Source organism: Microtus pennsylvanicus, chromosome 10, assembly GCF_037038515.1.
Source record: "Microtus pennsylvanicus isolate mMicPen1 chromosome 10, mMicPen1.hap1, whole genome shotgun sequence".
NCBI classification, from domain to species: domain Eukaryota; kingdom Metazoa; phylum Chordata; class Mammalia; order Rodentia; family Cricetidae; genus Microtus; species Microtus pennsylvanicus.
This window is the reverse complement of record NC_134588.1, coordinates 66,309,711-66,335,285: the sequence shown is the minus strand read 5'-3', so window position 1 is coordinate 66,335,285 and position 25,575 is coordinate 66,309,711. Positions and strand designations below refer to the sequence as shown.

At 44.7% G+C, this 25,575-nt stretch overlaps 1 protein-coding gene across 13 annotated transcripts in view; it reads left to right on the top strand.

Annotated features, from left to right (window-relative positions):
* The window catches only part of Cadps (calcium dependent secretion activator), a 444,098-nt gene extending 419,101 nt beyond the window's left edge, over positions 1–24,997 (top strand). For all 13 annotated transcript variants that reach the window (XM_075988597.1, XM_075988589.1, XM_075988596.1 and 10 more), the window contains 2 exons: positions 20,407–20,511; positions 23,724–24,997. In XM_075988597.1, the coding sequence (XP_075844712.1) occupies positions 20,407–20,511; positions 23,724–23,903 (285 nt within the window). In that variant the 3' untranslated portion in view covers positions 23,904–24,997. The remainder of the gene's footprint in view (positions 1–20,406; positions 20,512–23,723) is intronic.
* Positions 24,998–25,575: the final 578 nt, after the last annotated feature.

Below are 25,575 nucleotides of genomic sequence, written 5' to 3'. Positions count from 1 at the left end.
CAGCTGTGAAGATGCCCACTGAGTAAATGGCCCAGAGCAGTGTTGCTAGAAGGTTCCCTGGCTCTGCCCATGGTGCCCTCTCCCATATGCTAGGTGCCTCAACAGGACCAGGCTCAAAGGCTTAAAACTTCACTCTCAACATTTTCTATCCAGTCTCCATTAGGACGTTGAGGGGTTGGCAGGAAAGGGAAGATTCTACCTAAATGATCAAGTGCAAACGGGGAAAGATTCCAATTAATTCAAAGTTCCAACAAACGGCTGTTTTAATGACAACATGAGGCCATTACTTAGAGTTTCTTAAGTGCGTTTTTCTTGATTGTATGTTGGTTAGTACTATTTGTTAAAGATATTATTTCTTTTGAATTCTCCTAACAGCCTTAGGGGAGAGTCCTTTATGGGCTCTTATTCTAGATAATTTGTTTTTTTACTGAAGATAATGCAAGCCAAGTATTCATTGGGTGCTAACGCTGCACCAATCCCTCGCCTGGGCTCTTTTTTTTTTTTCATTACATTGCCTTTTATTTATTTATTTATTTTTAGAAGTTTGGATGCTCACCTTACTAGACCTGGATGGAGGTGGGTAGTCCTTGGACTTCCCACAGGTCAGGGAACCCTGATTGCTTTTCGAGCTGATGAGGGAGGGGGACTTGATCGGGGGAGGGGGAGGGAAATGGGAGGCGGTGGCGGGGAGGAGGCAGAAATCTTTAATAAATAAATAAATTTAATTTAAAAAAAAGAAAGGGCAACATGAATACAAGCAACCCAGAACTTCTAAAAAAAAAAAAAAAAAGCATGTGAGTCCCATGACTTCCTTGTGAGATAGGTTTTTATAGACCTAACCCCTTCCTTTCTGACCCAGAGAGAGATGATACCATTCCCGGTTGATAAAATGACTTCGCCAAACTTAGACTCTGGGAAATTGGTCAATCCTAGACCTAACCCCTTCCTTTCTGACCCAGAAAGAAATGATACATAATAACCATGGTGTCTTAGGGGAAAAAGGAAATTTAAAAAAAAAAAAAGAGGACAAGCAAAATGGCTCGAAATGGCTCGGCAGGTCTTCCTGCTTGACAAGCCTGGCAGCCTGAGACTTTTCCGTGAGGTCCACGTAAAGGTAGTGGAGGGACCCACCTCCCCAACATTGTCCCCTGACCTCCCCAACATTGTCCCCTGACCTCCACAACATTGTCCCCTGACCTCCACAACATTGTCCCCTGACCTCCACAACATTGTCCCCTGACCTCCACAACATTGTCCCCTGACCTCCACAACATTGTCCTCTGACCTCCACAACATTGTCCTCTGACCTCCAACGCATGCGCCGTTATGTGTTAATATATCCCCACACAAATGATAGTAATAACTACAACAGCAGCCATAAATAATACGCTTGAAAGGGAAAGTTGATACGTGCTTTCAGATCCTGACACACGCTTTCCACCCACCCTGCAGAAGCCCCCATTCTGCTAATTCTTTGTCCCGCGTTCATCCAGTGGGGGCTCTCACCCTGACAGCCTCTGTTTCCTGCACGGTGTCACAGGAGTGTACCAAAAAGAAATGGCAATTCATGACCCTCTGGGCAGTCATGGCTTGTTAGTCATGGCTTGTCCACAACAGTGATGAGCGTCGCGTGGCTAATCCGAGAGATCCCCTCAAAGCATTCACACCCACCAGAGAAGCATCCTCCCAAATACTACGGTGTTGTCCCTCAGGTCAAGTCTATGAACACAAGTCAGTCTGGGCCTAAAGACGGTGGTGCTCCCATACAGGACCACCGTAATGAGCTGAGGGGAGCTTGAACACCATGAGAAATCTCACACCATCTGTGCAAAAAAAAAAAAAAAAAAAAAAAAAAAAAAAAAAACCTCCCCAGGCCTGACGAAGGGGTGGGTTTCACCTTTCAGTCTGGGTCTCCCTCCGCACTCTGTGTGAGATCTTTTATACCATAAGAAAAAGGTCCTGTGTGTTGCTGGGGAGAAGGCTATAGGAACACAATACCATTACATCCCAGACAGTTGATAAGTAGTTTACCCTAGCAGCTTGGGTTTCCTAAGCAAACCTTGACACAGTGGTGTTATTAAGCAACAATACCCAAGATTTTCCTACAAGGCCTTGTTGATTCTTTTAATGTACCTACATAGCTAAGTTTTCAATGGGGAGGTAAGGTTTCACAGATTAGCAGGACTTTGCAGGACAGGAAAATGTAATCCAAAAGTACAGAATGCTATGGTTATACAATCCCTGCATAATACAAATGAGGTTACACTAAATCATTACAGAGCCATTATCCAATAATGCCTACAATGTCAGCAGCGTGAAAATTTGCGATCAGGTGTCGCCCAAGTCCTGCCTTGATTTATTTCCAGCCAGAGCTTACAATAAACAATGTGACAAGGTGATGGGAGCTGGGGGAGGAAGGAAGGAGGAAAACTAGAGAGAAGGAGGGTGTGTGATTTGTCTTATTGCTCTTATGAGCTTCCTAGATAGATAGCCCTCAGGCAGCTCTTGAATGAGGCAAATCCCCTGGCCAGCAGAAAGCGGTGGAAATACATTGTTTCTAAAGAGTTTGTTTATTCAAAATATCGAAATACATTGTTTCTAAAGAGTTTGTTTATTCAAAATATGTCTGCTTGGAGCTTTTGGTTTTCCAAGTGAGTGGGGAGGGGGGCAACAGCTGAGGTCAACACTATGCACAGTTGTTGGAACTCTCTCCTTGCCTGTGGCTTCCCAAGGCCACCAAATAACATTGACTGCAGAGCAGGGGATGTGGCTCCAAAAGTGAGGGAATTCTTTCAAAGGCTTCCCACTTGGTTCCACTGAATTAGAGAGATGAAGCCTGTGTACATTTGTTGGTGCACATTAGAAATAAATTTGGGCATTCATCTAAAGAACGAGCTAAAGGCAAGATGTACAAAGAGACGTTATTATGTATTTAGCCCGGTCTTTGTAAGCTTGGCCAGGCAAGGAGGTGTATCAAAAGAAATATGTAAATAACACGACCTGCTTTATAAAGGAAGAGAGCCAAATTAATCCAAGACATCCATGGCAGAGTACGATTTCCTGCCCTCTGCTTTTCTTTTTATAACTTGAGCAATCCAATCCAATAGTCCAGCACCAACAATAGCTTACACACCTAAACAAGAAAAGACACAAAACAAAACCAAAGCCAGATCATAGCAGCCCTCAGTCCCGATGAAAAGCAAAACAAAAACGAAAACAAAACAAATGAATCTTTGGCCTTGTGTACAATATTATTATTAAATCTAAGATTTTTTTTTTGTAGCCAAGTCGTTGACTTGGATTAAGTCTCCCCTCCTCACTTCCTTTTGAGGGGGGAGAGGGGGTAAAATCTAGGGGGAGGGACCAAGCCAATCAAAGTTAAAATAAAGTCTCTCTCTAGCAAGACTACTGTCTATAACATGTTGTTCCTTATAGAAAGTGGGATATGGTGGCATTTGCTTGATTAACTTGCTCGACAAAAGTGACAGCTGCCGCGGGTGCATGCGGATAAGCTGCACGGCGCAGTTCCGCCTTTGTGCATCTGTCAGCAGAAAAGAGAAGAATAAAGAGTGAAAAGAGACAAATTGGTCCCAAAAGACACTCCATTCAACTTAGGAGGCTTGCCCCATTCAGGCGCTTGCTGTGCGCCTCAAGTACTGAGAGCTTATTCAATTTCATTCACTCTTTCGAATGAACCCACAAGTGTTTAATTTCTTATGCTGTCGCCTCTAAGTGGGAGGGGGGTTGTAAAGAAGAAGGGGGAGAGAGACTTGGGGCGGGGCGGGGGGAAGCATTGACGACAAGGCCGGGTGATCAGGGCTGCATATATTAACTCATGGCTAATTTATGGTTTAACTCTCTGAGCTCGGGTCCTAGATCCATCTGAACGCTTCAATGGGGGACCTGGCACAGGCTTCTACCTCCTGGCTGCTGCATCCAAAACCATCTGTAGATACTGAGGGCACCCTGCAAGGTTGAATGTTTATCTTACATCAGGGACAATGGTCTGGGGTTTGAGCCTTGAACAGAAATGGGGATGACTGGCACCCCCAGGGTAGAGTTTGGGTAAGAGATCTGGCAAATGTGTTTGGTTTGGTTGGTTTGAGTTGGGTTCCCCCCGCTCCATCCTCTCTCCCAGAAAGTGGGGAGAGGAGTGGAATCTCAAGCAAGTGAGAAGTAGCACGAAGGGAATATGGTTTCCTGAGATTAAAATAAAAGCAAGAGGAAAAGGGCGCCATTGGAGGCAGAGCCCAGCTGCGCGCAGTGAAAGCACATGTTAACGTTTAAAAAGCACTCTGCACCTCCCTGAGCCAGGGCAACAGAACTTGTTTCCTGGTTCCTTTTGGCAGGCAATACCTTAGACACCCAAAGGTCTCCTCCTGGGACTTTATGGTGCCTTCCTACTCTGGCCCAAGGAAACAGTCTCCTCTCCTAAGGCCTGGTCTCAGGCTTCTCTTCTGAATCCCATCTCTCCCTCGAGCTTCAGGGACCACCCCCTCAGTCCCTCCTTTGTGGATCGCTGTTTGGAAGCCACCATCTCTGCTCATCTCTGAGATGCAAAATCACTCCCCCAAAGAAGCAGTGTTCGCAAAGTTGACATCGATTTAGTTTTCAAACTGTGGAGGACTTTGGGGAAGTCTTCTGGATCCAGTTAGGGTTGCTGGGTCTGCTGCCTTTGAACTCCGGGCTCTGGCCGCTACTTCGGATGGGGTATTTGTGCGCTTTCATCATCTGCTTAAAAACTAGCTGTGTGGTTTGACCTGAATGGCTGCACTTTCCGACTGCAGTTAGCCGGGACCTGACCTCTTCCCATGTAACCGTATGGAAATTATGTCAATATGCAAGCTGTTCCCTCATAGTGATGATTAAAACCACCTTAGCCCAGACCCACAACTCTTTAAAGTTAAGGTGAATTTTCCTCAGAACTTCTACTTTGACTGGCAAAAATCTAATGACTCGTGACTATAGAAAGTTTAATATGCAAATAATGAAATTAGCCTAATGTGATTAGCCATTCCTGTTTGAAAAGGACAAAAGTTGGCACCCAACGTTATCTTTCCGTTCTGTACACGAGTTACCATCCTTATTTTAGAGTATGATTTCTATAATCATTTCTATATGGTATGCAAATTTTCATTTCAGTTGCTGACGTCAATCTGCCTGCAAATTAATGCAGTTAACTTTAAATGCAGTTCGTGCCCATACCTAAGAAGCAATCAGAGGTGTGGGCAGACGCTCATCGTGAATAATCTGAGTTTGGTTTCTGCGCCGACTCCTTCGTCTAAATCCTTGTGTATGCATAGCAGAATAGTGCGCAGATAAATCATCCCCACCTCTCACACAGATAATAATTGAGAGCAGGATGTTGCCACCAAAACCAGAATTTTATTCTCCACATAATAGAGCTTCAAATGGTGGAGACTTCATTCAGATTATAACTATACATTTTCTCAAAACAGTGGGTTCCTTTGAGAGGAAAGAAGCTAAAAGCATGGGGGTCCCTTTTCTCAATACACAGTGAGGGTTGTGCCTAAATCCCCCAACATATCCAGAGAAAAATAGGCCTCGGGGGGAGAAAAAAAGTATTGTTCACGGTGGTCAGTTTGTTAATGCCCAAAGTGCACACCTGCCCTGGAAGACCCAGGTGGCAGATGAGGCCTGGCTAGATGCTGATTGACATTAATCACATTGGGTTCATTGTTTACACACCATGGAGTGGGAAGTGGTATGATCGGAGACCACTTTCCAGGTAACGCTAGAGAACAGCCCATTTTCTCCTAGATGTCACAGTTCCATGTCTGGTCTGTTTGCCAAAAGTGAGGTGTCAGCCCCTGACATTTGCTACAAGAACTTGTCTGAGCAGCATGCATCCTGGCTGGAGAAAGTCCTGGTTTCTCTGTGACAGGTCTTGTTGATCTGCTTGGGGGATGGGTTGGAACAGCTGGTCTGGGGCCAATGTTCTGTCTTGCGTTCAGGGTCGTTCCGCCATGCAGAATCTTACTCGATTCCTAAGGCTGTCTGGGAAGTCTTGTGCATACAGGAAGTGCAAAGCAGATTGTGGGAGCGAAACTGAATTTTTTGATTTGGGGTATAGAACTAGGGCACCAATCAGAAGAGACAGAGAAAAGGTTGAGTACCTGGACTCCAAAAGGCAGGAGAGTTATGAAGGAGTCTGCCTTCTTCTCCACTTAACTTCCGTTAACACCAAAGATATAGAAAACAATATCGATTTAAAGAACCCCATAGGCTTTGGATTTTCTAAGGGTCAGAAGCAGGACAATGCAATCAAACTTAAAGGCTAATTTATACATATGACTTAGTATATTTCCTTTGCCCACAGAGAACCACTACCTATAATTATCACATTATATAGACCTATAGAAAGCAGACTTCTGATGTGTCTACTCCTCGAGGCTGGAGAATTCAGTCTGACATCCACAAACTGCCGAGATCAGTCACTGACACATCAGCACTCCCTAAACGCTCACTCTCTTTGGTTTTGCTGTGATTGTGGTTAAGGGTGTCAGCACACAGCTTCCTTTTCCAGTGTGACTTCGTGGCGGCCCAAATACCCTGAGAGATGTTCATTAGTAAGGGCCTCCTGAACAGTGGCTCCTTCGCAAAACACCTTTGGAAAAACATAAAGCTGTGTGGCTTTCTTTTCTGCAGGACTCCTTGGAGCTTTTGGAGTGCTAATGCAATGAGTCCGTGTGTCCAGTGGCATTCAGATAGTGTCCAGTGTGTGCAAACACACTCACGTACACACTCACAAGTGGGGAAATAGGTGGCAGGAAAGTGTGTGTGTGTATGTTACTTTTATTTCCTTTATCAAACCTACAGTTAAATCTCTCTGGTCGTCATTTTGTCCTGTCTGTACTTATGCCCAAGAATAGGATAAAAATTGTAGCAACCCCCCCCCCCCACACACACACACACAGACCCCAGAAGAGGCTCCAGGATGCCTCTTCCCAGACTTTGGAGACCATAGCTAGAGACCTGAAGGGAATCTCCATGGTTCCTGCAGCTGGAAGGCTCTTGCCTTTGATGCACGCATGTGCTCTTTTCTCTTTACGGGCTATTGTTCTGTGTCTTCGTCCAACAACCTCAGATCCATAGACCTCAAACCATCGTAGATTCAAAAGGCTTTTCTCACAATTGGAAACAAGTTCTTGTCTGAGACAAAGAGAAAGAGAGCTTCTGCTTGGAGTGTTCGGTCCCAGTATATGGCACCGGGGAAATAAAAGGAGACACAGAGTCTTTGGATTGGTTCAGCTGGGCTGGGAGCCCGCGATAAGAGGTCACTGGTGTGAGTTACTATGGTAATTGAGTAGTATCAGCAATAGTTTTACTCTTGTGAGCATTAAAGCACATAATAACAGGCAAGCAATAGTGGTTAAAGCAAGCAGGTAGGATTGCCATGTTCTTTTGTCAGAGGTATATAATGTCTTGTAGTCAGTTTTAAAGACTTCTCAGCCCCCCAAATCCACCCGACTGGCACCTGCTGAGTGATTTTGTGTGCTTAATCTCCTGCCCTTAACTCCGAGCTCTTTGCTAATTCGAGGCAAATGGGTATTTCTGACATTAAACATGGCAGCAGAGATGCTCTGACCTAGAAAACCTGAATTCTGAACACTAAGAGAAATATTCCTTCAACAATTTTCTTAAAACTCTTTTGAATGATGGTGGGAAGGGGTGGGGATCCCTTTCGTGGAGGCTCCAGTCGGCTAAGGAAAAGGGTGGAGGGTTTTTTTTGTTGTTGTTGTTGTTTTATTTTTTTTCAGAAGAAGAAAAGAGAAAAGAAAGAAACTTGCAGAGCATCCCCACTCCCAACTTCCCCCATAAAACTTGTCAGTTCGCATTGCCATCCGCTACCCCAACAATAATCACTGCGTGCCTATGGCTAATTGCGAGCACAGCTGAGGCCCAGCGGGAAGCCTTTGCACAGTCTCAGGCCTTTATACGAGGCTCAATCTGTTGTATGGCACTTGTTCACACACAAAAAAACTACCAGCAAAGGCAGAAAGAGGCAGAGTCACAGGTTCCTTGTAATCCTTCTGCCTCCCCGCTGACAGCCCAGCCCTAGAAGCATTCCTGGTTTTGTCCTCTGCTTTACAAAATCTGAAGTGACCTTAAGCTACGAGCCTGTCAGCTTTTGAATGTCGAGTTGCCGGCTTCTTCAGGTGCATTAGGGAGCAGGAGAGGGGGGCTACATCTGGCTTCTGCGTGTCTGTTTGCAGCACCCCTGGGGCGAGCTGTGGCTTCCTGTAACATGTAAAATATGAGTGTGAACTCAGGGTTCATGGCAAGGAACAGGAGGTCATGTCTCCATTCACTTCTCCTTAGAGAAACTGGGATTTACAGATGTTTTCTCTATGTGTAATGACACCACCCCCTCCCCAAGCCACCGAGCAACCGAGCGCTGTGTCTTGATAAAAATGTGCCACAATCAGTGTGCTACTTGCAGATTTATTCATATCAATTTTTGCAATTTATATATTCAGAGACAAGGTTGCTATTTCGGCAGCTTTATGTTGGATGTCATAACGTTTGCGTCTGGAGAAAGAGGGAAGAAAGAAGCATGGCACCGCGAGGGTAGTCAGAGGAAGAAAAGAAATTAAGTCTGTTCCCCAGGCCACCACCGACCGGCTGGAGTGTTGTCAAGGAGACAGAATATCACACTGGAGGGTCCGGTCCTCTTTTGCCCAGCCGTCACTTCCTGCCTAGGCTCGGAGCTGGGAGCTTGGGGTTCAGAAGGCCCATTGATAGTGATGGTAAGGGAACAATCTCCTCCGCAGAAGAAGCCAAACTGGTCTTCTTCCTAGGGACCAAGAACCGGTAGGCCCAAGAAAAGGCATAGTGTGACTGACATGAGGGACTAGCAGAGGGCCTTCAACCTCCCTTCTCTGCCTTGCCACTCTCTGAGATGCAGTGGGAAATAAACCTCCTGCAAAATTCCTGCCTGCGGAAATTTCCATCATCCACCCAGAGCCTCACACTGTATTTTTTTTACTGAGGGAAGACATTGGTAGAGAGAACAGAGATAATCCCCCTGTGCCTGGGGAGTAAATTCTCCTCAGTGGGGCAGTGCTAATTGCCAAGCTGGGTGCAAAGATCGTTTTGAGGCATTTAAGAAATACATGATTTTTATTAGTATAAATGTTCCACATAGGAGTGATTGCTCGGCAAAGGGCAAAAGCTTTGCCTGCCTCGCATTATTAGCCTAATTCTACTTAATTGTTTCCTAAAATAAGGGCTTCCTGAACACACATTCCAAACCTTAATAAATCTTAGACTTAGGGCGAACAATGCTGGGTAGGGGGGTACTGCCCTTTTGGGGAACCACGGTCTCAGTGCTGAGAGCCACTAGATCAAACCCGGGCTCAGGAGAGTAGGATTTAGTGGGGGTCAGTTCAGAGATGGTGAGGCTGAAAATATACGAAGTAATGTGTCACTCAGTACCAAAAAGAAAAGGAAAGAAAGAAACAGATCCTTGTCTGTTGCTTGGACCCAGTCCTCAGTTAAGGATGGTCCTGGATAAGGAGTCTCAGGCAGCTCTGGCCTCCAGTCAATGCATTTCATGGAATTCGGAATGCTGGCCTCATGGTATGTTTTAAATAAACCACATACATGCTACCAGATTTGTTCTTTGTGCCTTGCCATCTCCACACTCAACCTGGAGGAACTGTTTCCATCCTGAGAGTAAAAGAAGCGCCCTCTATTTAGCTCATACACGTTGTTCTCTTTTTTGTGAAATACGATTGGGCATTCCAGCTTAGAACCTGTCCATTGAGTGGCTAAAAGATAACTCATTGAGTAAGAGCTCTTGCTGCTCAAATCTCTAGCACCCAAGTGAAAAGCCAGGCATGGCAGCATGCAACTCTAATACTTGAGCTCGGGAGGAAGACACGAAGGAGTCCTGCGGTTTGCTGGCTGCTAGCCTAGCTGAAAACGGCAATCTCCAATTCCGATGTCTCAAGGGACTAAGGCAGGGATTGATAGAGGAGGACACCTGACCTCCTGTAGCCTCACAGGCACGCGCATACACACACACACACACATACATGGCGTGTGCGCACATGCACACACACATACACACACATGTACACATACACACTCCACACACATGTGCACATACACCACACACACTCACACTCACACACAATTTTTTATAAAGAATGTGTACATTACATAAAGCAAAATTTTCTTTGTGGTATGAGAAGTGATTTTTATTTCCCGTATGTGTGTGTGTGTGTGTGTGTGTGTGTGTTAAAAGTAAAGTTACATAGTGCAAAATGTGCCACTACAAGTGTTTTGAGCTCCACCAAGTACAGTTCCACATCGCTAAGTGAATTTGGTACTTTGCAACCAATCCCTAGCACTTACTTCATCTTTCATAGCTAGAACTCTGTGTGTACTACAACCCCCGAGTTGTTACTCTCTTCAGCCCCTGCAAACCACCGCCCTACCTCCTGTCTCTATGAAGTTAACTCCTCTATATCCTTCCTATAAGTGGAATCATCCAGTGGCTTTTGTGACTAGTTCTGATTTGTTTTACTTTGCATAATGTCCTAAGGGTGCATACATCTGAGGCATAAGACAGGATTTCCCTTTTTCTCAAGGCTGGACGAATTAACTGTGTTTGGTTTCCTTTCCTCCCCTGACCAACAGAGGATTGCTTCTATCTCTAGGCTATTGTGAATAAAGCGATCTCCATCCCACGTGCTCAAACGTCTCTTTGAGACCTGGCTGTCAGTTTTTACATCACTACCCAGAGTGTATTTGCTGGGCTGTCTCTCTATAATAGCATTTACCCAGCTTGCAGAAAGAGTGGAAGAGTGGTATTTGCATTATAGCTGAAGAAGGATCTGCGATTGAAAATTACATTAAGAGCCTTCGCTTTCCCATCATAGGTGTTTCCGTCTTTAAGGACGTATCTGTGAGTTGATGTTTGACTTCATTTTCTGATTCAAAGGTGACAAATTATGTCCAGCAATATCATGTTTATTAGGAAATAAAACCTAATTTCAGAGGAATCCTGTCTCCTCACAGACATCCACCCATCCACCTTACTGAGAAGGGGAAGATAAAAAGGGGGTTTTCTGACATTGTTGTGTTTTATACATTATGGTTGATTTAGCAGCAACAAAATCATTAACACTCTGGTGTTGACTAGCTTATATAGTTTACTGAATCTGCCAACAGGTTAACCAAATATTATCATGGCATACACACACACACACACACACACACACAGACACACACAGACACACACACACACACACAGACACACACACACACGAGTCTCTTCCTGAGACAGACATCACCCATGTAACCTGAGCTTTGAACTCTTCTCCTGCCCCATTGCTTTCAGAAAGGATTGTTCCAGACTGTCCCCTTTCCTCCTGCCCTTCCCTAAACAACTAATATTGATGAGTCTGACGAGTTGGAAGGCAGCAGTGAATTAAGTCAGGAGTGCAAATTTGGACTCACTCCTCATGCTGATCATTCATCTGTAACGCCGATGTTAACGCATTCCTTATGGTAGGCTATTTCTCTCTGCCTCGGGTTTAAAGAGTTGAAATTGGGTCTACAATAAATAGCCATTTGTTGTAAGAAACATAATATTAAAAGATAACCATGCAGGTGCCTTTAAGGGGAATTAAAATGAGATTGCTCTCAACTTCAAAACTTCATACGCAAGTTCTCTAGACAAAGGCAGTAGCAATATACGTTTTTAGAGAACTGTTTCTTCTGCATAGAGGACTCCTCCCTCATGGGAAGAGACTGATAGCAAGCAAGGAACTAGCTCCCCCTCAACTCTACTGACTGCAATCAGTCAGTCAGCCTTCTCTCACCCAGCAGTGCCCTGTGAGGACCCGGCTACCTCAAAGCGCCTCCATAATCATTATAAAGGCCTCCTGGGGTAGGTTTTTATGCATCCAAAGAATTGCAGGAGTGTCAAGTGTAAACCACAACCCACCTTCAGTTACAAAGGACACTGAGCATCTGAGGTCATTCTGCTGGTCTGTAACCTCTAACTTGGGTGTCTAATTATAGCTTGATACTTTTAGCCAAGCGTCCCGAAGCCATGGCTGGGAAATACCCATTCTGAGAGCAGTTGTTGGGGAGGATTGGATCCTGAATTATAGCAACACTCAAGCAAGGCAAAAGATTGCATCCTTCAACAGTGCCCCACTCCTTCAAGCGTTTGGATGATATGCCCTTTTAGAATGTGTTGATTTAGCTTTTGGGGAGCTTTGACAAATCCAAAAACTTGCTATGAACTCCATGCAGTCTTTTCATGTTCTGCCCACTCGGCAGAGATGGCTTGCACAAGCCAGGTTTCTTTCTCAGACCCTTGAATCTTTGATCAGGACGCTGAATAGCACCCAATCCCTGGGACTGCTTGACCTGAGCAGCCCACTGGACTGTGGCTTAACAAAGCTATGAGGCCTTTGGTAGAATTTAAAGAAAGCCTGGATGATATGTTTCACAGGTTCTTAAATTACCCAAATTGTAAGGAAGAAATATGCATCGAAACCTCAGTGTAAAATATTTTATTACAGTATTTCAATACAGCCATTTTGAAAGGCTATGGGATTTTTTTTTTGCTGTTGTTCTAACTAATAATAACTCACTTTTGTCTCAGAAAAAAAAAAAACAGTGAAGAGCTTAGTCACAGGGGCGTGGCCGGCGGCTATCATCTTCCTTTCGGACTCCCTGCCAACAGAAAATGCCGCTCCTTCCATCCATGAGGTGCTGAGCAGGTTTCCCTTGCACCTGGCTGGGGAAAGGTACTTTCCAGATAAAGGCTCAAAACCCCCAGCATTCCCTGCGCCTCTTCAGTCCAAAGGCACAGGTTGGTTAGCACATGACCTATTTGCTCAGGCATTCCCAGGATAATGCAAGCTGTCCAGAGAGCAGTGCGGAACAGCTTCTACTCAGGGTGATTCGGTGTCCTCTGTGTGAAGCCGGGTGGGACAGCATGGCTCACGTAGGAACAAACAACCCAAGCCTAGGCTGTACCTAGAACTGTTGAAAACGCTCTGCCTACACTAACAGCACTCAGTAAGCTTTATTGTGTCTCTGTTTCCTGGGCGAGGAGACTGAAGTACAGAGAGATGGACGAGAGTTTGCCATGTCGCAAAGGGGAGAGTAAAGTGTATCCCGTAAGCCACCAGGTTGAGCAGCCTTGCAGACTTGAGAGTGTACTCCATGGCTTCCTGGCTCCTGGGCCACTTTATGTCAGAGTTTCCCTCCCTTCATCTTTAGGGTGAAATGAGTGGAGAAAATTTAGCTACCATCCTGCTGGCGGGTCAGCTATGAGCTCCCTGGCCTTTCGTCGTTTGCTTTTCTGTGTGCATGCTTCAAGTGGACCAATTTCAAAGGATGTACATGCTTAAAGAAATGAGGTCACACTCGCGAGCCATGCTTACCACTGAGACAGGGAATATACTGGATCTATTTGACAATATCACAAGTATTTATTCAAAGAAAAATGTGGGAAAATGTGGCTATTAACCCTGGGCCAAATACTATCATTTCTCTGGCTTCCTTTTTAGGATACTGAGCTAAGCATTGTCCTCAACTATGGCACGGGGTGGCACATGCATCTGTATGAACACACGTGTGCATGTGTTTTAATAAAAGTCAGGCACCACAGTAAGCAGAGGATAGATACGTGAGTAAAATTTCCCTCAGAAAAGCAAGCTGGACCTAGTCGTGTGTTCCTCTAACTCCAGCTGCTTGGGAAGCTGAGCAGAAGGACCAGGTCAGGGCTTGCTTTAAACTGGGCTGGTTTTCCTGGGTTTGAGACTTCTTTGCTGACAGGGACTCTCCTCTCAAGCTTCCTGCTGATGCCTTAGAGTTCATGGGAAGGAATGAAGTCTGTCTGACGGGCTAAAGTTTTGCTGTTTCGTTCTCTCTTTTCACTGAAGATTCTGTAGCTTAGGATAAGTCATCTCCAGGCCGAATGTTTGGTCAGTGTTAAAACCTTTCCATCTATAAAACTGTTAAGGAAATTCAAGACATTATGTCTTCCCCTTGGAAACAAACTGCCCTAGTACAACACTTCTCCCACCAGCAAGCACAGAATTACCAATGTATCTCGAACTATACTGGGGAAAAGGAAGCTATGTTTGTTCTGGCTAAGAAACGGTATCGCTTGTCGCACCCAGCCTTTTCAAGTCACTTCTCCTGTGAGCAGTGGTGGTTCTTTCAAGTCATTGAGGAGCTTTCCATGGCAATATCCCCAGGTCTCCATTATCCGTGTAGCCACTTTCTAAGCTCATCAAATGAGCCTTCTTTAGCACTCCGAGACAAGCCTGGGCTCTAGTAGAAACAGACTGAACTGCATGGCCCTAGCTGCACACTTCTGAGCCAGCTTCAGGACTGAGCAGGTTGGCCGTGAGACACCTAGAACCAACACTGATTGTGCAGAGACAATCCTTGCCTTCTTAACACAATGGAATTGAATAAAAAACACCCCATTGATTTGGTGGTTAGAAAAACCAAAAGAATACAAAACAAAACAAAAAAGCTTCGGACTACCTCAGTGCTTACTAGTATGCATACATACTAGTATGTATGTCCCTTTTTTAAAATATACAAAATGGAGCTCTTTATAGTTGTTTGATTCAACAATTAAACTGTATCATGCTTATAGTATGTTTTATGTAGGATCTGTATATAAAGCATATGTACAGATCAGTGTTCCATAATTGTTTTGACTAACTTTGTGTGTGCACGCACTTGGGAGTATCTATTGCATGCCTAGGGTTTTGTATCATTATTCTGCACAAAACAGTACTTTTTGGGGAACAGGCACTAAAGACAAGTATCTCTAAGAAAATCATCTGGTCTGTTAAGGCATTTCTATCAGTTGAGGTAAATGATTTTTGCGTTATGTGAATATGTAAATACTCTTTTGGCCTCTCTGCCCAGCTTCGGCTGCTGCTCATCTGTGACATGTGGCTCATTCCAAAAACCAGTGTATCCTTAACAACAAAGTCTGTAGAGGACATCAAATTAATTCCATAGTGCTGGGACCACAATTAGGGCTTACAGCCGGGCATGGTGGTACTTCCTTACCAGTATCTCAGTATCAGGAGGCAAAGGCAGGAGGATAGCTGCAGAAAAAAAGAGGCTAGCCTGATCTAGCAAGTTCAGGACAGCCAGAGTATATGAGGAGACGCTGTCTCAAAATAAAAAATCTGAGTGGTAGTTAATAGTGGCAGAAAATAGAACCTCATCAGAAAGCACTCCAGCGCCAGGCTGGACTGCTCACTGGGGTTAGCCATCTCTGAGTGGAGCCCAGTTTCTGGCAGCCCTACCTTGTCAGGCGTTAATTATTTGTCTTACCTATCAACACTTCAGGTTTCCAGGGCATGAGGCTTCCAGCCAGCCAGCAGCGAAACCAAAGGAAGACCTAGACAAAGATTCAGGAGTCACTTCTTCATCGCAGAGTTTAGTGAGGGGGGAACCAACTATTGTTGGCTTTAATATTTTTTAACTTGTATTTTTTCAATTTTTACAATTGTTGAAATTTTAAATTACATTTTAATATTTGAGACATTCAAAAAATTAAAATTAAGGTCCAAAAATCCTTGATGAATATCAGATTTTTCAGTGATGTTTGTATGTGGTCCTGGTCTCTCATGATGTTCTCCACTGCCTCACCCTGGTCCTGGTCATAACAAACCATATTATAACGGTACAGGCTGAATGTTATAATTACCCTCTGGAAGTCAGTGTGCTTGAGGGCAGACTATGTGGCCTCAGAAATCTGAGTATCAGCGACCAAGTTTCTGCTAGAAATGGATCAAGACAATAACTTTGTGCTAGACTTGGAAAGCATCTGCGAGTGAAAGCTGTTTCCTTGAATGCTTCTTGTGAGGCACTTGGGCTGGTAGGCACCTATACAAAAATCACCTCCTAACGCTCACAGTGACCTTATGAAGTCAGTGCTGCCATTGACCCCCAAGAGAAGGCTGGAAGTCACAGAGTGAAGCAGTGTGTTTGAGGCTATCCAGCTAACACGTGACCAAATAGGCTGCTACTGAGCTTACGCCTGCGAGGTTTGAAAAGTCACTCATTCCGAGGGCCATTTTAACCCAACGCTTCGATAGAAATCAACATCAGCTTAAAATGTTCTTTGGGAACCCAAGGTGGTTTCCTGAGTTTAAATGGAATCCCATTGCTAAGAGCTACCCCTATGTCTCTTCGAGACTCATGTGCACAATTCCGGGATCTCCCTGTGGGGGCCATGTCTTACACCCACCTTGGTATTTGTTATCTTTTAGATTGAGAAGCAGAGATAAAGCAGTGAGAGATGAAGGATAATAATGGTTGGTAGTGGTGGTGGCTAGGGCAAAGGCAGTGATGAAGGTCATATCAGCTTCTCTGTATAGTAAGTACAGGCACGAGGCCTTCACCAGCTTTCCTTTGTTTGCTCATTGAAAGACTCCTATAAAAGGCAAATGAATCCCCATTTACAATGGTAAACTCATTCTCTAAGGGCAAAAGTCACAAGCTCTGATGTGTATGAGGACCAACACTCTTGGTCCTACTAGAAAGCAAGGAAGCTTGGTAGTACCATCACGAATGCCTGCAGCCCAGCGTTTGGGAGGCTGAAGTGGGAAGATCCCTTGCGCATGAGATTTTAAGATTAAACAGAACCACGCTGAGTGGTGATGATGCAAAAGATGGTTGGAGGAGAGAAAGGGCCAAGCTGGGTGGTACAGGCATGTGGTCCTGGTTTCTCAGAGACCAGATGCAAGATGACAAGTTCAGAGCCTGCCTGAGCTATAGACTGAGTTGAAGATCAGCCTGGTCACTTTAGTGGGACCCTATCTCAAAATAAAAACAGCCCAAACCAAAAAGGTTGAGGATGTAGCTTTGGTGGCAAAAAGAAAGAAGAAGAAGGGAGAGAAGGCAAGCGGTGTTCCCTGGCTTTCTAGCTACTTTCGAGACACAACCTTAGGTTCAGCAGCAGTTCTTCAGCCCTCCAGGGGCTCTGAAGCCCTAGGCCAGTGAGATGAGCCTTCTTTATGTTCCAGCATTCCCAGAATGACCGCCAGGGCTGCATGTTAAAAGAGCTCAGTCCACTGGCAGTTTCACTTCCGTGGTGTTTTCTTATAAAGTTGCCTTGTTGGGAAGTTTCAGATCAGTAGCCCTAAATTAACGGCGAGCAAATCATGACGGTATTCAAACTATCCAAAGAGTGTTGTTGACTCCTGCTTTTCCTTTCTCGGAGCGAAAGCACACGTTACCAAACATTGCATGCTCAGGTGTTGAAATAGCTCCAGAAAAGACCTGTCTGAGAAAGACAGCACAAAAATGGGGAGAACTTCAGCTGTTTTAGAAATTCCCTCTTTCTAAGAATCATAACAAATCTGCTGCCTTAGCGTTGACATCAAACACAGCGAACGTGACTCCCCGAAGAGCTGCCATGCGTTCTGGTTAGGCGGTGGAAAATGGAGACAGTCACGGTTTGCGGTTCTGGCTGGGTTCTGTGGGGAGAAGCCTTCCTCTGGGGCCTGCTTCTAGTAACCCATAAGCTACCTCCAGTTAGAGAGTTGGGGAGAGGGGTCACAGATTGGCTCTGCTGACCATCACATGCCTGTACCCAGAATACTTCCTGTGTGTTCTTGAATAAGTCGCTAACCCTCTTTGGGCCTTTGTTTCCTCCTTTCCGATGGATACTGTGAAGATGGCTGTCACCTCTAACACTGTAAAGTTCTAGAAGGCAATGCCTACTTCTTTCTCCAACATCTAAATGCCTTTCGACGCCCTTGCTGGAAATGCGAGTTAGCACTGGCTGCATGGCATCTTAAAGCGCCTCTGATTCCCTCTGCTGAGCATAAGGTTTGGAAAGGACTCGCTTTCTCCCTTTTGCCTCTTTGAGTGTGTAGCCAATGGGGCACCATCCATGTTTTACACTTCTCCTGCTAGATGTGCGATTCAGGAGAGGCTCGGATGTTCCAGGACGTTCTTGCTCCTGGGGTGGCAGTGTGCTCAGTTGCCTTGCTCTCTCTCTCTCTTTCTCTCCTATGTGTACTTGCCCCTCCCTCCCTGGCCTTCTCGGGCAGTGCAAGGCTGTCGACAGCAGCGTACCTTTTATTTTGTATTTCTAATTTTTATTTATTTATTGTGCTATTTAAAAGCCATTTTCAAGAGTGAGAACTGCCTATGTAAAATGGAAGGGGGGGTGCTATATTTTTTTTTCCCCTGAAAGGTGGCGCGTCTCTCAGTAAAGAGAAAAAGGCATGTTGCACCAGGCTTGCTGGCAGTGAGAGACGCCAGCACTGGTTTGCCTGTTGTCACAGCCAAAGCAAAATGCCACCTCTGCCTAGAAGCCAGAGTGCCACACTCCTCCTTTGTGTCCCAGGCGCGTATCCATCACAAGGTTATGAGCATGTATGTTTGGCCATGTAGTCACATGAACTTCTTGAAGGTCACCTTCCAACCCCCTGGGAGAACAAACATAAGGAGAAATTATTCCAGGATAAAGTGGAGTACATGCCAGATACAGCAAGTAAATTTCAACTGAAGGCCTAGGTAAACCCAGGAGAGCCCCTAATTGCCCAGGCATCATGAAGCTGCATGCTCACCTATGAGCCAAGGCTTCTCCTGTCCCCAGAGCCTCCTAATAAACCCAGATGTAGTAGCAGCAAACGCAGCAGAATCCCGAAACAGGAGGTGCCAAAAACACCCTCCACACACAGCCACCACTACCCCTCCCTAAAAAAAAGTTTCAGAAAAAAAAAACTGTTCTCACCCCTAGAGGGGAAAACCTGTCCACGCCTGAAGCGGCTTGACCCCTACCGATCACACACTCTCCCAGAGAGTGAACTGCCCATCTCAACAGGAAACCCCCACCCCCAGCCGCCTGCTCCCTGGGGAGGGACAGACGGTTCCCACAACTGACAGTTTCTCCCCCGTGATCTTTAAAAGAGCAGGAGCTGGCTGTGAGGCGGCTGCGCTGCCTCCCCTCATCGGGGTAGCTTGGTCCCTGTTGCGGCTAGGCTCCAAAGAGAGCCACACTTGGCTCCGATGGGGACTGAGCCTAGATAGGAACGATGCAAAGAGGGCTTCTGTACGCCATGGCTGCGACGGCGCTGTAGTTTCTCGCAAGGTGAGACTTGGCAGTTCTACCTTGCAAGTAAAACCCCAAATTAATTTTTTTTAAAGAAATTAAGTCAGAAACAAGGCTTCAGAAAAGCTGTGAGTGTTGGGCATAAACTGATTTTGGATGATCTGTAGGTGAGAAAGGGTGGAGTTACCATCAGAAACATGTTTTTATTTATGCTTTTCGAATCCCCACTGGTGTGCGATGTGTGTGTGTGCCTGTGTGCGCGGGCTAGTGTGAGTGTGCGCATCGCCTCAGTTCCCTGACTCCTCTCTTTCCTTCGGTGCCCAGTTCATGTAGACGTCGGACAAATGAATCTATAGGTCCATCCACACCTTTTCATTTTATTTGTAAATTGTTTGGTGTACGCGGTGGAGCGTAGTGAAACCTGGTGAAGTTTAAAAGATTAGATTTTTTTTTCCTCCTGACACTTCATAACACTGTTCATATGTCTCTGAGTGAGATTTATGAATATATGAGCCGTACTGCAAAATTATACTGCACCAGAGACTTCCTGCACCACAGGGGTGGCAGTCTCAAGTGACACAGCTTCGAGCATTTTTCACAGACAAGAAGCAAAATTTAACCCCCATAAGGGGAAGTATGATTTCAACAGCTTGAAATGAGCTCATTTGTAGAGAGGTTTTTTTTTCCTTCTCATATTCCATAATTTTTTTTGTGCTAGGATTAAAACAGATTGCACAGCTAATGCAGGGCACATAAACACTGCCCAGAACAGTTTGGCCCTGAAAGAGAAATCCTCGTTTGCTGTCCAGATTACGAATACCCCAGTCGAGCGAATGGTGGTAAATACCCACCCCTCAATTTCCCAGGCTTCCCACCTGGTTCTCAGAATTGCACATGCTGGGGCCCTTTCTGAAGGTAAGTGCCAGTCAGGGCACCCCTGTCTCTCTTCTGCCCCTCGAGACAATGGCATTGGGGAATGGAGCAAAGCCTTGAATCACTCCTGAGTGAAATGGACCAATTCAGACGAGAGCCAAGAGCACCAGAGACAGTCTTCAGGAATGCACTATTGATGTGCTGTGTGTGTAGTCAGAAGGTCCCAGGTTCAGTCCCCAGCCCACATTGCCCTGGTCTAGACTGAACCAGCACCTCATTTGTGTGACTTGACGATCATGGTCTTCTGTGCCTTCCGATTCTGTTTGACCATCTTGTTTCCTCTGGAGCAGAGCAGGTGTGCGGAGGTGACCCGTTCCCTCCCTGAGCTGTCGCCCCTCCATGACATGTTGCCTGGAGAACTTTTGTCTCTCTTTCAGCAATGGTACAACAGCTCCATGAATGTCATCTGCACCTGGCTGACCGACCGGATGGACCTCCAGCTTCACATTTACCAGCTGAAAACACTCATTAGGATGGTGAAGGTAAAAGAGCGAGCCGCCTTCTTTGCCAGCAGCCGGCCAAAAGACACTTCACTGGCGAGCTGCAGGTCTCCCCTGCACAGATAGTACCTGCTTATATACACAACAGACAGCATTGCATGCAGGGAAGGCCTATGGAGTTCCTGTGTGGTGCATGCTTAATTTTATACTGAGACATCAAAGGCAGCTTAGTTTAAAAGGGGGAGGGGAGTGGGCATCGATATCATTGTCTATATAGAAAAAAATATTGTGTATATTTGCCACACACCAAATGTCACCAAGACTCTGGCGCCCTGGCAGTGGCATGGCACCTTTAAAAGCTTGCTTTGGGCACCATTATGTGAATTGCATAAATTACCAATTTCTTTTAGGGTTTCATTAAATAAAATTTTGCCACAATTAATTTAGTGGAAATATTTACCCCCAGCTATTTCTAAATGTGTTCCGTGATCTTTATCGGCATGCAAATCAATATTGTTCTCATAGTTAATTGGAGTGGTTTCTCTGACAATGCGTGCACACAATCAAATGTACAGGATCACGAGGGTGAGACAACATGCCCTGGAAGTGGCTCTGTTCCCCTGTTCTTCTGTGTGTGCCATGGACTAATGATAATTATTTCAGCGTGAAATCGAAGCGGTTTACATGAAATAATAAGATCTCAGAAGGGGGTAAATACGGTTTTTGATCATTTCAGTTTCCATTTGGTGCTTCACCATAGAGGGTTTTTTTAAAAAAAAAACATTTGTATGCAAAACTCCTATTCAATGCGCAAAAATCTCCATTAAAATATTTTAGTAATAAGCATAGCTGAATTTTCTTAGCAGTTTGCCAAAAAATTTCTCCCTGCCCTGCTTCTTGGTCTCCTTTGGATTCGCCCCATCCCCCTGAAGGTGCTCTTCTCCCTCAGTGCCGACTAAAGCCCAATTACAGTTCCATTGTGTGTAATTAAGGAGTTATTATCATCTGCATTGCATCTCACAAAGCCTCCACCCTGGAGAAGGTTGCAGCCAGGATGTAACTGCAGCTGTTGCAAAAGGAATACATGCACTTGAATGGTGTCCTCAGCTTAATTTTCTCAATTTTTTGGAGTCAGTTCCTTAAGACAAGTTCACTAAGCGTTGCCAGATCCTCTGAGTTTCTTTCCTTGGTGTAACTATTTTTCTTTCTTTTTTTTTCTTTTGTGTGTGTCTGTGTGTGTGTAGTGTAGAGTATAAAAGATCATTTCTATTTGACCCTTACCTGATCATGTAGACATGAAAAGAAAATACCATAATTGTGGATTTTCCAATTATCATCCCAAAACTGATATTTCCAAATCCTTGTCAAAAATTAGCAGTATCTTATTAAGATAATAATATGCCGGAGAGGAGGCTTAATTTTTGCCATCTGCCAAAAACAAACATATACACAGTCATGAACTACAGAGGAACACAGAAATGTCACTGGATAGGAATCTCTTACTTTCTCCAGAATGTCTACTTAACAAGGAGACTGAGACAGAATCTCCCACCTCCCGTTCAGGGACACACCCAGAGTGTTCCTTCACAAATTTCCAACGGTCCTCGACCTCTTTCCTGCCTCGAAAGACAGAGTCCCTTCATTCATCCATCCATTCCTCATCCAGAAAGCGTGTGTTTGTCCACCCATCGCTAGGTGAAGGTGAGCATCTTCATATTAGCAAGTGAAGGACTGAGATCTGAATAGCCGTCATCTCTACCATTAGGCAGTTAGCAGTTAAGTAGAATGCACGCTGCTCTGGAATTTGAATGAAGAAGAGACTACTCGAGCATTTTAACCTCTACTTTTCCTGCCATAGTCTGGCAACAATTATATTATTTTAAGTGACCACAGAACAGCTAACTGGAAAGTTCAGAAGGCATAGTAAGTCATTTGGCTATTTAATCTGTTCTGGACCTAACATCTAATCAGTCTCTTATCCATCCCATCACATGAAAAGCTACCTAACTGTTCCTGTCTTCTCAGGAGAATTTCCCTAGCGCCATAAGATGACTTTGGAACGATATCTAAACCAGGTGACTTACAAAGAGAGAGAAGGTGTGGCAAATAAATCAGCCACAAAGGGGCATGTGGTCATCCTGCCCATAACGTCACGTGACTGCCTCACTGATTAACTCTGTAGTCAGTACAACCTGTGACCAAAAATGTGTGTTTGACCTTGGGATTACTAGTAGCATAGCAGCACTAGACATGCTATTAAAGACACAAATAACGTGGGAGTTATATTGGAATACATTACTACTCTCCCTCTTGACCGTGTCTCAAGTGTTCTGCAGGAACAGGTAAAAAAACGAAGGAGAGAATTAGTAGCTGAAATGTTCTGCCATGTAATGAGAAAACTCGTAGTTAGAAAGAAACCATACACATATTTAAACTAGATAGCAGTGAGCTGCTTCTGGTCATGTTCAGTTAACACCAAAGGAGTCCTGGGAAACAGTCCTTGGGATACCTAAGGAAATCCGAGAGAAATTGTATTAAGGAACAAAGGAGCTTGTCATACAGCAACACCAACCATTGTTCTTGAAAAGGAGCCAGATTTCTTCCCTGAGAACATAAAGTTGTGAACAAAATGGATACAGATCTTTCCCAGGGAGACAAGGCATGAGTCACACGCCTGCAACATATTGATGAGGCATTAACGCTCCATCTTGCCCATCACTGTGGCTGCCCGTGATAGGTTTCATATACCAAGATGCATATGTCTGTCTTGTGAATGAGAGAGAGGGACGTGGCTCATGCAATTATAACAGACAAAAACTCCAAAAACCAGACTGCAACGGAAATCACAAAATGCCATAATCAATTGCCACCTTCGTTATGTATATGTTCGAGCCCCTTATACTGCCAATCACGTTGTTATAAGAACCTAAGGGAAAGAACCAGACCGAAGGAGGAGGGAAACAGCTAGGAAACATTTCCCTTCGTGGATCTGAATAAACACAAGCTTATGTTCTTTGCTTTGTCTCATCTAATATAGTTTATCCTGTCACACTTTCTCGTTTTCTGTCATTCAGTTGAGTCTCGGTTCTCAGTCCAAGTAAAAGCTGAACGGAATGACGTTTCACTTTTCCCAATTCCTAAAGAGTGACACCTAACTAAAGTCATGACTCTTACCCTTGTGCCTGCTTTGCACCCTCTCGCTCCTCGCCTTGGTGATGAGATCTCCCTCACCACTTTATCTTTTCTCCCTGTAGAAAACCTATAGAGATTTCCGATTGCAAGGCGTCCTGGATTCTACCTTAAACAGCAAGACCTATGAGACCATCCGAAACCGCCTCACTGTGGAGGAAGCTACAGCGTCAGTGAGCGAGGGCGGGGGATTACAGGGCATCAGCATGAAGGACAGTGATGAGGAAGATGAAGAAGACGACTAGACCATTCTCCGGTTCGAAGAGTCCCCTGGGGTGGAGTCCTGTAATCAATGCATGTCCTTAGTCTGTTAGTTAACTCCATTAGGGAATTTTCTGTCAACTACCATCCCCATGAGATGTTTACCAAGACACTTACCATTTTAGCTACGTGGTACCAAGATTAACAAATAACCACCTTCAGATCCATGGTTTCCTGGTTTCCGTGTCTATATGTTTACAAGCAATATGGAACACCATTCTTAAACCCTGTTCATGGAGAGGATACATAGTTCAGCTGCTAGGTGTGTCCCTGTTGTTAGCAGAACAAAAATGCTTCACCCTGTACTACGTATGCACTGATGGGAAGTGGCCACGGGAGCTATCATGCTGGGCATTTCCATGTCTCTGTTTCATGTATGTGGGTACCAGGTATTTAAATGGGTACATGAATAGATTAATTTAACAACCTAGAACTGCTTGATTTGGGTTTCAGATTTGTTCTTGTTCTATGGGATGGGAAAAAAAATGGCATGGTTCCAACAGCCAACTTAAGCTTTTCTCATCCCCTAAAACTGAAAGCAGTGGACCCCTTGTGTCCTGGTTAACCCAGCTTTGCATTTATTCGTGTAGTTTCCCCCACCAAAAAAAGGTTACATATCAATGGATTAATTATTTTAACTGTCATGGCAAGGGGGCCATCTGATCGGGACTTAGCAAAGTTCAGACCAACTGTCTTCTGTCAAAGTTTATCCTAGTAAATGTTACATTTTGCTTTTCTGTTTCAATAACTGTATATGTAAAAAAAACACAAAACAAAACAAAGCCTATTGAAATGACAACCCTAGACTATAAATGTATTTATAATAAGATATGGATATTTCCTCCAGTAGACTGTAACCATAACTTCAATTATTTTGTTCCACACTGTTTTTTATATCTGTCATGTACATTGCTCTTGGACCTGTAACTGAGCGACCCTGGGGTCCGCTGTAGACCTGTTTCTTTCTGTGGAAAATAGTGGATCCATCTTGCTTTTTGCCTTATATAAAAAGCCTACAGTTGTAAAAGTGTGGGAGACTGTGGCTTCTCAATAAATAATTATTCAAATGTCCTAAGAACGTGTGTTGGAGCCCACCTTCTTCCGTCTCCTCTGAAAGCCCCACTGAAGCAGAAGAAGCCGGGAGAGGCGGGAAAGGCAGGGCAGAGGTGACTCTCTAGAGCGTTCTTGACACTGTTGGTGTGGGCTGCTGAGAGGCTGCCCAGAATTCCACTAATTCACACTCCACTCACTCGGGATCTGATGTTGGGCAGATTATGCTTGCATCATAGGATAAATAAGGGTTTGCTGAGCGAGCGAGTGGTGTAAACGAGAGGAATGTTTCTCCTGTACGGAGGGAAGGCCAACAAACTGTTTTTAAGCACCACTTTAACAGCAGTGTTTGCATTCAAACAAAGTGTGTGCCAATTATATATGATTCTTATATATTTGTTAAAGCATTTTTTTTCAAGATTCTCTAAGACATGGAGTACTCTTCTCGCTCCCCGGCTCCTGTCAACTATATAATCACCTGGGTTTGAAAGAAATTAAACGTGTCCCTTTGCTTGCTTCGTTTGTGTCTGTCACAAACTAGGCTGACCTCTCTATGGGGCTAAAACGTAGTGGGATTGCTTTCCTGAGAAGGCAGGGCAGAATGAT